This window comes from Haliotis cracherodii, unplaced genomic scaffold (assembly GCF_022045235.1).
Source record: "Haliotis cracherodii isolate W230 unplaced genomic scaffold, xgHalCrac1.p SCAF_3, whole genome shotgun sequence".
Classification (NCBI taxonomy): Eukaryota; Metazoa; Mollusca; class Gastropoda; order Lepetellida; family Haliotidae; genus Haliotis; species Haliotis cracherodii.
Window position 1 is genome coordinate 31,952,328 of NW_027266286.1, and position 13,493 is coordinate 31,965,820.

The 13,493-nt window shown below is 39.5% G+C and overlaps 1 protein-coding gene and 1 pseudogene across 1 annotated transcript; both read left to right on the forward strand.

The window, feature by feature from the left end:
- LOC139474468 (putative nuclease HARBI1) lies at positions 1-1,463 on the forward strand (annotated as a pseudogene).
- A 2,233-nt stretch (positions 1,464-3,696) lies between these two features.
- On the forward strand, positions 3,697-13,493 carry LOC139476032 (organic cation transporter protein-like). Its single transcript, XM_071259272.1, has 10 exons — positions 3,697-3,842; positions 6,523-6,748; positions 7,389-7,492; positions 7,667-7,821; positions 8,042-8,210; positions 8,403-8,615; positions 11,301-11,527; positions 11,614-11,789; positions 12,488-12,639; positions 13,407-13,493. The coding sequence occupies exons 1-10, from the start codon at positions 3,697-3,699 to the stop codon at positions 13,483-13,485; spliced, it is 1,647 nt and encodes a 548-aa protein (XP_071115373.1). The 3' UTR covers positions 13,486-13,493.

The window sequence follows — 13,493 nt, forward strand, 5'->3', positions numbered from 1 at the left end:
ATGCCTGCCACTCAGAAGATTCCCAAAGAATTATTCTTCGGCAAAGCTTGATTCCCTAAACTACTTGGTGCAACTGACTGCACACTTGTTCCCATAATGGCGCCGAAAATGTGATGCCAACATGAGGTGAGATACATACACACATGGTAGATCTGTCCTATATCATGAATGAATTATCCTTGTTCCTCTTGAACAAGGCATGACAAAATTTAAACGTAACAACCTGAGATAGATGTCCTTGACAAGTTTTATAATAACTGGTTTTTTTAAACAATTCTTTTCAAATGTCCCTTGTTTCCAACTTGCATAAATGTTCCATGATAAAAATGTAAATAAATAGTGTTTATTTGAAGGCAGAAATAGATATATATATATGTTATATACATCTAATAACTAAATAAGTAAATGAGCCTTACATGATTATACATGCTCATTTTAAATGATATTGAATTGCTGTTGGATGTATATGGATGTTATATTGTTCTCTCAGATTTACAAACTGTGTGTTCAAGTGGCCTGGCCCTGCCCATGACAATTTTATATGGAATAACTCTGCCCTTGGCCAGTACCTTGAAAAGAAGAATATAGATGGGTGGCTACTCTGGGTAAATAAAAACTACAAAATATATACATGACATTCACCTATACTGGGTAAATACAGTTGTATTTTACAATGTATGATGAAAAATCAGACAAAACTGTACTTAATTAAATATTGATAACATTTTGATGACGTCTGGATGTAGTGTTATCGTTATCATTTATGTTGCAGATATGACTGTAGTCCATGGCTGCTGACACTGTGCTAAGGAGAAATACAACAGATGCCATATCAAGACACGAACACAATAGAAAGAACTTGTGCAAGTCAAGATTTCGGTAAGTGGTAACAGTAAGTGGGGTATGTAACCAAGTAATTATTGTAAATGAAAAATTTAATTTGGGTCATATTAGGGTTATGAAAACATTGAAGGCACTGTTACAAGAGGAAAACATGTTATGTTATCTATTCATGGTACCATTGTTGCTCACTTGAAAAATTTAAAAAAGAGTTACTTAAAATCTCAAATTGTGCTTTCTTTAGTTGTTGTAGCATTACCTTAAGTGCCGAAATGAAAAAAGAAAATTCTTGAAAAACATTATCAATTTAATTTTCAACAAACGTATAACCTGAAGTGGTGAAAATAACTTGCAATAGATAAAATTTGCTTCGTCAAATTTTCAGATGCCTTCACAAGACAACCGGTGTCATACAATTCACCCAAGAAAGGCGTTTGCGTGTGGTCCGGGCCGTCTTTTTGTTGCATAACATGTGCTTACATGAATGACTACCACTACCCCAGGGCGTTAAGCGACTCCCAGCAGAGGGAACTGCCCCACGTCCAGCTGACTATCCAACAACAAGCACTGGTCGTGATGGACTGTCAGCAAGACATCAATTAATTTTGCATAAATTCACTTAAATTATAGCCTTGTGCTATTGTTTTTATCATTCACAGTAAGCACAAGAGTATTAATCATAAGATGTATGTTACTGTCTACTCTGTATTACTAGACAGTTATGACTTCAGATAATTTCATATGATAAAAATATACAAATTATACAGCTTTTGTCATGATCAAAATAATTTATTATCGGGCATACATTTTGGCCATAAAAAGGAGAAACAAATTTTTCCGTTTTTAATCACTAAGCCGGACATATAGGAACATAAGCCGGACATAAGCCGGACATATAGGAACATAAGCCGGACATATAGGAACATACATGTAAGCCGGACATATAGGAACATAAGCCGGACATATAGGAACATACATGTAAGCCGGACATAAAGGACACTTACGTGTAGTCTAAATAATGTGGGTAAAGTGGTAGTATGACTTCCGCGACCTCTCACATTTGTGTGCACATATGCACATATTGTTTCTTTTGAATTCACAAATATATCAGATATGTATCCCAAACAATAAGATTAATTCCCACATTTTCAAATATTACACTGTCAAAGACGTATGGGGCTCTTGCAAGTTCAAGTAGATTTACAGTCAACATGTATCGCTATTTGTTTACTCCCACATAACAACAGGCGCGATAACTCGAAATGGCATAGGTTTATCACTTAAAAATAAAACACATTCTTCACATGACAGATGCGGGTTCAATACCGGAGAAATGCACTCACTTAGCCAGAATGTCATCCCAGATATTCTCCTTTCGATTGTTAATGATACAGGAAGAAAATGATGAAGACACCACATCGGAATTACTACCAGCTACCACCCAACTTCTTCCTTGATTTCTTTTCGCAAATGTCCTCCATTTTACTGCGCTTCGTGGTAGATAGCTCCAGTGCGGATTTTCCTTCCTCACAAAGGGAAAGAGCTCCAGTTGTATTTTTACGGGCGTGTGAGGTAGTCGAGGTTACGCGTTTTAGTGTGTGTAGCTTTGTGAAACCATGGCGTAAACATCGCGCAAACAAGGCGTGAACTCTACGATCGTGTAGATTTACGACTGCCTTGTGAAACGGTACCCAGGTCAATTATCCTAGATTCTGGACGGTCAAATCCCTCTCTGTCAATCAGCCACCCACATCAGCAATCAGTACTTTCTCCTCGTTAAGTCTCTGACAATGCCAGTGTTGTTTTTTGTTCAAATTTGAAAACAGGTGGTTGTGACTCGAGGTCAGATCTGGTGAATAAGGTCGAATCCACATTTCCGTGACGCGGTCATTCGCAATATGAATACTAGTAGTGTGAGCTGGAGCATGTCCAGTTGGCGGCGATGCTACTGTTTGATAGACTCGCGGAATCTTTTCAATACGTTGGCATAATATTCACCATTCATACATCCCCCATCGTAAATAATCGATGTGTTTAATGCCATAAGTTCTGCTCTATTTAACACTTCTTGACCTTGTGAGATCCGAAGTGTCTTCACTCCATACATTCTTGTTTGATCTCGGGATCATAGTAATGAATACCTGTCACTGGTCTAAAATGAAAAGCATCTGCTTGCTATTATACCTGGTAAACAGTGCATTAAAAGTGGTGACTCTCATTTCATCAGACAGCAGTCTAGGGACCCCGTGGGCACAAACATGTGACACCTGTATCACACATGGGTACATTACCTGAAGCCCATTTTGAACGTATATCGTGTATATTTTGTTCAGGCATGGCAACAAGGCTATAACGGCCTCACATGTAACATTATCTGTCTTCCTGAAATGAAAAGTTATACACTGGCTCATGATCACAATCACGTAATCGGGGCCTGGATTATTACTGAGGATTGTGACATACTTTGTAAGTAGAGAGAAACAATACACTTCTTCATCATCAGTCTCGTGGTGACCTGTAAACCATCGTGACATGTTACCTTGCTTTAACAGGTTCGTTTGTAATATATACTTTTATGTCAAACTAATATTTGAATAATTGTTAGTTTTGTTTTAGTATCAAAATGTGCAAATTACGATTCATCAAATACGTCTTAAAGATTACGTAAATAGTATGCCTTCAAAACATTATCCATTCATGTAAATATTATCACCAATCAATTATGGTCGTTACTATTATGACATTTGATGTGGTTTTGGAGACTTTGTATCAGCTTTGACTCGTCAAGACAAGCTGGTACATGTTAACAACGATTATAACTGATGTTTGCTCACAGTGCTGCACCAGTGGTTCAGGATGAAGTTTGATGTAATTCTTGAGGATCACCTTGGACCATTTGGCACTTTCCAGAAACGGATCTTTCTTCTTCTGTGTATGCCTGCAGTATTTGCAGGTCTACAGTTGTTGAGCCATGTCTTCACACTCAATGTACCTAAACACAGGTAAGTTTTACATTTCTAGTGACATTAAGTGCAGACCACTGGTAAGGTATGATGTCCCCGTTTTATTTTAGAAATGCATCCAAATTGAGTAGAGATACAAAACCACATGTAATAAATCATCTGATTGCATTGTTGTGGTTTGTTTACAAATACAAAGAAAGAGGATTTTGTTATCAAAGCTGTGGATAAGTTGTTTTTTCCAAATGTCTTTCTTTCGGTACAGCCTTGTGAGTTTGTCACACACGTCAATGAACTGACAACCAAAACAATAAATGCGTTTCGCCTAGTCACATAGCATGACATTCAATGCACTCCATAGTATCCACAAACAGACTCATGGGTCCAGTATTACATACAAAGTCACAGTGGTGCTTGTTGGTCGTTTCTAAATCAGATTTCTCGCCTCTAATGAGACACGTAAAATTACATCAAAAGTAGTTCACACATGTTTAATCATAGATGTGTCAATGATCACTGAATAGAGTTGAGAATTCGATGATTAGTTTTATGTTACTGAAAACAATATTGTACATGAAATGAAGCGACCACACTAAAATTTAAAGGTGTAAACAAATTTGTCTTAGGTGTCGGACTTCACTGTGCAGAGTGTGCACCCCATAGTCGTGCCATAAACCGCAGATACAACTCAAATTTAAAATAAACATTGTATTCTTAACCGTGTTTTGAACTTGGCCAAACATTTGAATTTTCCGACTACACAGTTGTTCATGCATCAGAGTGTTGACAACAGAGCCAACATCACGATGGTGGATTTTTAACCCGCATTATACCTTTCGCAAATCGAATTTCAACTTGTTCCAGAAATGTAAGGTGAGCTGCGGCACTTCGTTTCTATAATTGAGCAACCAGTTTCCTTGAAGGTCACATGTTTCAGTGACTGTTGCTTCACGCTGCAATCTCCATATTGATATTGACATGTATGTCAAGTAGGCATAATGTATTTTTTTCATATAACGGGTAGGTATCTCGACAGGATAAAGCCAACCGAAGATAACGGTATCCATTACGGATAAATATGCAAATATAAAAGGTCAGGAAGGAACTGCTTTCAGTATTTACTAAATGTCATGGCACGTACAACAAACATGGCGATCTGGACAGAATTGACCCTCGGTAATTTGGAGAAATTACTGCGAAAACTGTTATCATTATAAACAAATAGTCTAAGATACCATCTAACATTTACGTAGCTGTTACATGTTACAATTTGACAACTTTGGAGATATAAATTGCAAAACAATTTAGCAAGGATCACTTTACACATCTTCCCGAGGCAAGGGAGTTAACTGACTGTAAAAGTCCAGTTTCCACCCTTGCCGAACTAGGCCGGTATAATGGAGTTCCATTTTGACTGCACTAACGAGTCTCTGCATGGTCCAATCAAAATCGCGCAACGAAATCGAAATCTGGTTCGTAAACTGTCGTGCAGATTTCGGTCGATTGCAGGATTTGCAAAGCATGTTCACCACCAAATTGTTGTCAACAGATATTTTCCTGTTTATAATCATGGTGCTCGCTTGATTTGATGCATTTCGCGATGTAAGACTCGTTTTATCAGAATATAGAACTTGATTATCGATCAGATCGTCTTGACTTGGCGCCGCCATTTTGTTTGAAGCAAATGCAAGTGATACGACAGCTGAATCTTATTGGTCCAGAAGGGGTGGCTTAGAAGGGACATAACTCGTAATAGCCACTGGTGGCGCTGTGGTCGAGCTAAGGAATTCCAGCCTAGTTCGGCAAGGGTGGAAACTGGACTTTTAAAGTCAGTTAACTCTCTTGCCTCGGGAAGATGCACTTTACGTGACTCTGCATCAGTTTAAACATCTCTGCAGCTTGAAAACTTTCCCCAGTTCCCAACAGTTGGACTTAATATGAAATACGTCCAAAATGTTACCTCGGTTCATTTTTCGCTGATAGGACATTTGGCTGCAATTCGGAATGTAATGACACGCTTAGAAGACTCTAGCCAAAAGTAACGTCTCACAGACTTGTGTTAGATTAGCTTCCTGTAGATAGGGGGCCCAGGAAACCATACGTGTCATTCTTCCTCTGTGCAGTGTCCGACTGACTAAGCAATCTCCTTTTCATGTAATTTACTAATTAAAAGAAGTTAAAGAGCATCAGATTATTTCATAATGCTATAGTTATTCTGCCACCCGCGCAGATCCGGGTGAGAATTTATTGTCGTAAGAGACTCGCTGACTTGGTTGATGTATTTCGTCGTATCCCGTATGCGTAGATCTACGCTCATGATGTCAATCACAGGATTGTCTATCTATGGTCCAGACTAGATTATTTACAAACAGCCGTCATGCAACTTGAATATTGTTGAGTGCGGCTTTAAACAACAAATATATATAAAACCAAAAGTAATATGATAGAATCGAGTTTTCTTTGACTACTTTAGTGTAGTATACATATTCATGCGCACATTCCGGGAAAACTTGCAATGTTTAGATTTGTGAGAGATGAAAGGAGATGCTTCGATGATATGATTTAAGAATGACATTATATGGCGAAGAGATAATCACGCTTTGGTGTTTAGGGATAGTAAATACCCTGTATCAGGAATAAACATTATTTAGCAGTCCGTACCATCCCATAACACACCCCTGTGGTCTATTTTTTGGTGATTAGTTTAATTTTTCTTCTGAAGATGTGCTCTACCCGGGATCAGTAACGACACATTTATCATACAAGGACCTCACCACGAGCTTCTTCTCAACGCCACCATCCCCTGGACTATAGAGAAAGGGATCAGTGTGAGGGACCCCTGTCGCATCTTTAAAGAAAATAGTCCAATGGGTAAGAACAGATCCGCCCAGGAATGCCATGCCTGGGTGTACGACAAGTCCATTTTCAAGAACACTGCTGTGACAGAGGTACGTTGTAGGCAACTAACATTTCATATTATACTGACTTGAGGGTGATGTAATTCACCAGAAATAAAAGTGAATGTGATCGGTAAATATTGACACTACAGTTGGCAATGAATACAGAACTCATTAGTCCAGATCTTGTATATACTGTATGAATGCTATTACGAACTGAAACGTGGCCTCAAACCACATTCACTCACTCACATTTGACAAAGCAACTGCTTGCCAGTCGGGTTTGAGTCGGAACAGTATATACACTTTTACCAATATTACCTGTTGAGATGTAGGTTTATAAACTTACACCCATGAGGTTCTGTAGCTCGCACGAATTCTCTTACTATTTGCACAAACGACATAGATGCCATTCTAAGCAACTTTGGTTGCTGGCGATCTGTAGCCCTTATTTTAGATGGTGACTGTATTGATAGTAAAACGCTTTTAGGATTCTCAAATCTCTATCAACATAAAGAGACATACATGTATGGCTTAAATGCCATAGAAGAGTAATGTGTTGCATGTTGCATGAAGCACATACTTACCAGAAACAACTTCAGTTAATATAATATGTTGCATCGGTATGTTTTCAAGCATGGAAAACAATAGAACCTCAGCAAAGATTACAACGGGTATTACTATTTTCCAGCTGAACATGGTATGCAGCAACAGCAGCTTGAGGGCTTTGACTAACAGTATTCTGTTTGTCGGCCTGCTCTGTGGTTCAATCATTTCCGGCATCATATCTGACCTGTAAGTATGGATGATGTGATGCTTTATCAAGTTCGCGATATAGATGAACATGTACATTCCCTTACTGATGTAGATACAAACCTGTAAAGACAAACAGCGCACACGTAGTGAGTGTGAATTATGTTGAATCCGAAAATGAAGATTTAAGCACCTATTTTAGTAAATTTCTTCCAGGTATGGACGCAAACATGCACTCTTGTCAGCTGTAGTGCTTCACCTTGGCTCGGGCATAGGAACAGCATTTTCCCCAAACTTCATGGCTTTTGTCATATTCAGGTTTTTCAATGGGGCCTCAAGCATTGCCCTTTTGATATCATCCTTCGTTTTCGGTTAGTTGATTCATAATGTATTTTTTACATCAACTGTAATGAAGGTAATTCCATGGATATTTCAAAGGATACTATATATATGAGCATAGCTAAATAGTGTAGATCAGTGATTCCATATATAATGTCGATACATATTTGTTTATGTTGCAATAAACCTTTGAAGCCTCCTTTAATAGAACCATACCTTTAACCAGCTGATAACATGCTTTATATCCCAAAGTTATGGAACTCGTTGGTCCCTCCAAACGTACATTGGCTGGCATTATCAACAAGCTCTTCTGGTGTTTGGGCCTGTTCATGGTTGGAGGTCTCGCATACCTCATCCCAGACTGGCACCATCTTCAACTCGCCATCTCTGCACCTGTTGTCCTCCTCTTTGGATTTTACTGGTAAATGCCTCGATCGTTATTCCAGTATATACCGAAATGCTGTGAAACATACACCAGCAGCGGTGTCGTGTTGTACAATGATGTGGCACTACTTTAGCAGAAGTGCAACTAAAACTCAGGTTGACCTGCGCTACTGCGCAAATAACGTTAATGATTTATTGAAAGTCCATAAGTGCATATCTTTACATTCAGCTTCGTTCCCGAGTCTCCAAGATGGCTTTTATCAAGAGGTCGTGAGAAGGAGGCAGAGAAGATTCTGCGACAAGCAGCACACGTGAATGGAAGTACTCTGCCAGACCTGTTGTTTGACAAGGACACTCTTGATAATGGCCCACCAGCTAAGATTACGGAGATGTTCAAATCACCAGTCCTACTTATTAGAACACTCATAATTTTCTTCAACTGGTGAGTCAGCCTTTAATTGTTATGGCTAATACCGGACTAATATAACGTGTCTCTGGTACTACCTACTTCTTGTTAAATATACTAGCTCCAAATGGTACATAGATGTTATATTTGAGGAGGTCCAGCAGGGAATATATTGGTTGTTCAGTAAACCTCCCTTTTTCGACCTGAATCTTTAGAGATAGAGATGTAACTAGGTTTGTGGTCACCACGTTTAGTGGCAAATACCCTATGGATCAAGGAATTAAGTTTTGTTTAAGATTGTCGTGTGGGATAGTTACATACGCGTTGCAAAAAAAATCAAATGTCTTGACAGGATTGAACATGGTTCTTTCCTGCGATTGCAAAATATTCAGGCAAATCCTTAATTCCCAAATACTTTCTGTGGATATATAAAGAAAGACCTTCCGTGATCGCATTAAAGCTTAGAGCTGCTCTTTGAGAGAGGTATTTGATGGTGGGTCGTCTGGTCCCTACAGTGTATTTCTCTTTATGAAAACACTCGGTGCCTAATAAATGTGAATTTCGATAGAAAGGAATGTCATAGTCTACGAGGGCTGGCTGAAAAGTCCTAAGCCTAAGTGGGATATCTCAATCGGATTGAAACAAATATTTGCCAACAAAAAGTACTATTATTTAATGAATCATAGACATAAGAACTGCAACTGCAGTGTTATTATTGTCTTTGTATCAGACCATCTTGTGAACCTACCCATTGAAATCACCAGAAATGGAGAAAACTGGCTATAGGGCAGTCATCAAGTACCTGCAACTGAAAGGGCTAACTCCAACACAGATACATGCTGACATGGTCTCCACTTCAGGGGATGATGCCCCTTCCTTTTCCACTATAAAGACGTGGGATGCGGAATTCAAGAGTGGCAGAGAGAGCCTTGGCGATGACCCGCGTCCAGGAAGGCCTTCAACAGCAACCATTCCGGAAAACATTACCCAAGTGCATGACATGGTGATGGCTGATCGATGATTGACCATTCGACATATTGCCAGTGTTGTGGGCATCTCTCATGAGAGGGTTGAACACATTTTCACCAACGAGTTGGGAATGCAAAAGTTTCTGAAAGATGGATGCCAAAGCTCTTGACAGCGGATCAGAAACGTGTAAGATTCCTGACGTCCCGTGAAAATTTATGCCGTTTTGAAGCAGATCCAGATTGTTTTGGCCCGATTTGTAACCATGGATGAGACCTGGATTGATCACTTTCAACCAGAAACCAAAATTCAGTCTAAACAATTGAAGCATCCGGAATCACCAGCCCCCCAAAAAGCCAAGTCGGTTCCTTCTGCTGGAAAGGTGATGTCTTCAGTCTTTTGGGATTCCAAGGATATTCTGCTGAGCGACGGTGAATGCTCACTAAAAGAGTCCTGTTCCACCAAGGCAATGCTCCTGTTCACAAATCGGTGTTTGCCATGTTAGCGATCCCTGATTGTATCTTCGAACTCATTGACCATCCCCCTTATTCAAACGATTTGGCCCCGTGAGACTTCCACCTGTTTCCCAAAATGAAAAAGGAACTGGCCGGTCGCCATTTTCCTAGTAATGATGACGTTATGTGAATGACTTTTTTAGGGTGGCTTCAGAAAATTTCTTTTTGACCGGCATCCAGGCCTTGCAGCATCGCTGGCAAAAGTGTGTAAACCTGGAAGGGGACTGCGAGGAGAAATAAATGAAAACCATCGACTTGGTACGGGTCATTCACAGCTAGGCTTAGAACTTTTCAGCCAGCCCTCGTATAATAGGTCATGCAGGGGGACAATATTGAAACGAATATACATTGTTTGTTTTGATATTTTTGTAGTACAATATGATGCTAAATAGGTGCAATAATGCTGTAACACATTTTCAGATGTTATACCCATCCTAAGAATGTTTCATGAATATGCTCGTGAAACCATGCTTTTCAGTCCCTTGCGTTGGTCTATGTTATAGCGATGGGAATATCCGAGATATGTAATTGATACCCTAATTTCCATATTGACATTATGTTATCCAACACTTACAATAATGTATAAAAACTTCTTCAAGAAGGGTTACCTAATTCTGTTTGGGGATGCAGGTGCATAGTCAGGACTCGGTTGTATCCAGGCCGCCGACAAATGCCAGTATTACTGTGCCACACTAGGCAACAAAATAGACACTTACTTTGTATGCAAACTGTCTGAGTGGCGGGAAGTGTTAAACTGGTTGTAAAGTTAACGCTTAGCATCATAACGTAATAAAGATGCTTAATAATGATTTAAATATAAAGTGTTAAAATGTAAAACTTCGTACATGACTACGTGAGTACGAATCCATGAGTGGAAGTAATGTGTGAAACGTATTGCGAAACTGAATAAGCCATGCAGGGAAGTTTCATATTGTGAAACTCACGCCTTTGATCCCCCCAAAATAACATATTACACGGGTAAATCTGAAATTACATAATGTTTATATCTTTAATGAATAGGTTATATTCATGTTTGTTGTTATTTCTTTGTATGTATACGTACGTTAAATTGATATATTTACAGTGCTTTATTTGACAATGTGATTATTATACGTTTCCATGCAGTGTGTGCCGTAAGATAACAATAGTTGTTTTCACAAAAATGATATATATGTGGAGGGAGAAATCATTCACCCATTTCAAAATGCCCTTATTAAGGCAACACCTCTATATTTAACAGGTTTGTGATCATCATGGTGTTCTACGGGCTAGCCCTGAACGTTGACGATCTTGTCGGTGACATCTTCCTCAACTACACCATTGGGAACATCGCGGAGGTCACGGCCATCGGCCTGTGTTTGTTTCTACTGGACAAACTAGGAAGAAAAGTTCTTCATTGTGGAAACATGTTGTTGGGAGGCACTGCCTGCCTTGCCACCATCGTCCCCATAATGTATGGAGGTCAAGGTCAGTGGTATATATACACGTGATGATCGCAAAACGGGTAAACGACTCGTTATTCAGTTTATCCAAAGAAGAAACTTACTTTTCAGAAGACGAATGGATCACAGCAACCCTGGCCATGATTGGAAGGTTTGGGGCAACTGATTGCACTATTTACATATTTTCTGCGGAACTGTTTCCAACGGTTGTACGAAACTCCGGAATCGGCAGCAGCTCCTTTTCGGGACGCGTTGGGGCCATAATCTCCCCTCATATTGTAAGCCTGGTAAGAGATTCTTGACAGCTTTGAAATTGGATGTAAATGTCATTGTACTTTTTCATCATCGAGATTATTTGAGACGATTGGCTTGACATGATGAGTGCTAGATGCTGACATGTGTACTGTTGCAGACCAGCAGGTTACACCTTAACATGGAAGTCTTAGGAAACACATTTAAATAGAATGAAGAACCGTTGTCGGTTGTCAATTGATAAATCAATCCTTGGTTCATACACGGAAGTTGGCATTGTTTCCTTTTACTGAAAAAACATGTTTGACTTATGATCTGACGAAAATTGTTTTTAATGTTCCAGGATGGATATTGATTTTCATTTCCGTCAGGTTTTGGTTTGTTGTTTAAAGCCGCACTCAGCAATATTCCAGCTATATGACGGCGGTCTGTTAATTATCGAATCTGGACCAGAAAATCCAGTGATTGACATCATGAGCATCAAGCCACGCAATTAGGATATTATGACATGCATCGACCAAGTCAGCGAGCCTGACCACCCGATCCCATTAGTCGCCTCTTACGGCAAGCATAGTCGCCTTTTACGGCAAGCATGGTTTGCTGAAGACCTATTCACCCCGGATCATTACGGGTGCATTTCCATCAGGACGAAGATAGCAGAAGCTTATTCAGTATTTTGTATGTGTTCGAAAAGTGTGGTTTTGTCATGCATCTATATTTCATCTGTATCAAGGGTGCCGTGGTTTGCGGTGATTTCAGCAGAGCTGTCCCCCTCACCGTGTTTGGCTCTCTGAGTGTGGTGGCGGGAATACTCGCCCTGTGGCTGCCAGAAACGATGCATAAAGAGCTACCAGAAACTATCAACGATGCAAAACATTTTGGGAAGTGAGTTCAACAAATGAGTATGTGATATGACAAATCAAACATGTGATATGTGTGTCAGTCATGAATTTTATTTCTTGATGTGTGTGGAAACATTGTCATATTGCGTAATGGTCGTATTCATCAATGTTTTGTGTTTGTGTTTCGTCTGGGCAGTGATGATTGGGTAGACGCCGAAGGACTCAATTCCTCATAAGGGTAAAATGTGTAAAGCCCATTTCTGTTGTCCCCCGATATTGCGTGAATACTGCTTAAAGCGATGTTATTGTGTCAAGTGTCAAGTGAATGAAAACGACCATATTATTAATAAGTAAGGATTAAATATACAACTTCTTTATTACAATTGGGAGCGACGTTTCGGTGTAGGTTCCAACACTGTTGTCAAACAAGCAGTGTCAGAACCTACACCGAAACGTCGCTCCCAATTGTGATAAAGAAGGCATTATATATTCGTGCAAATATCACTGTGTGGCAAAAATGAGGCATTTTTTTTTACTTTTGTGCACAAATGTCAAAACACGTACATTATATATATGATTACATAGGCATGCAATCTCAGTATACCATGTCGGCTTTTTGTAGTGTCCTCATTCCGAACGTGCTCGTACGTAAGTGGTATTGTGTGTTTGACTACACCTGATTGTAACGTGTGTAACCTGTGATGTCGGAATAACGTCCGATGGGGCTTGAGACATTAAATAAGTCGATGCTCTGGAGCACATATAAAAAGAAACTATGTGTCATACGTATGATTTTGATTGTCTTTCCAGTAAGATGTCCCATCACATGGACCACACGGATGAATCTAAAGTTCACCATGACAATCAAACATCCAGTGAACAAGGCTAAATGTTGAA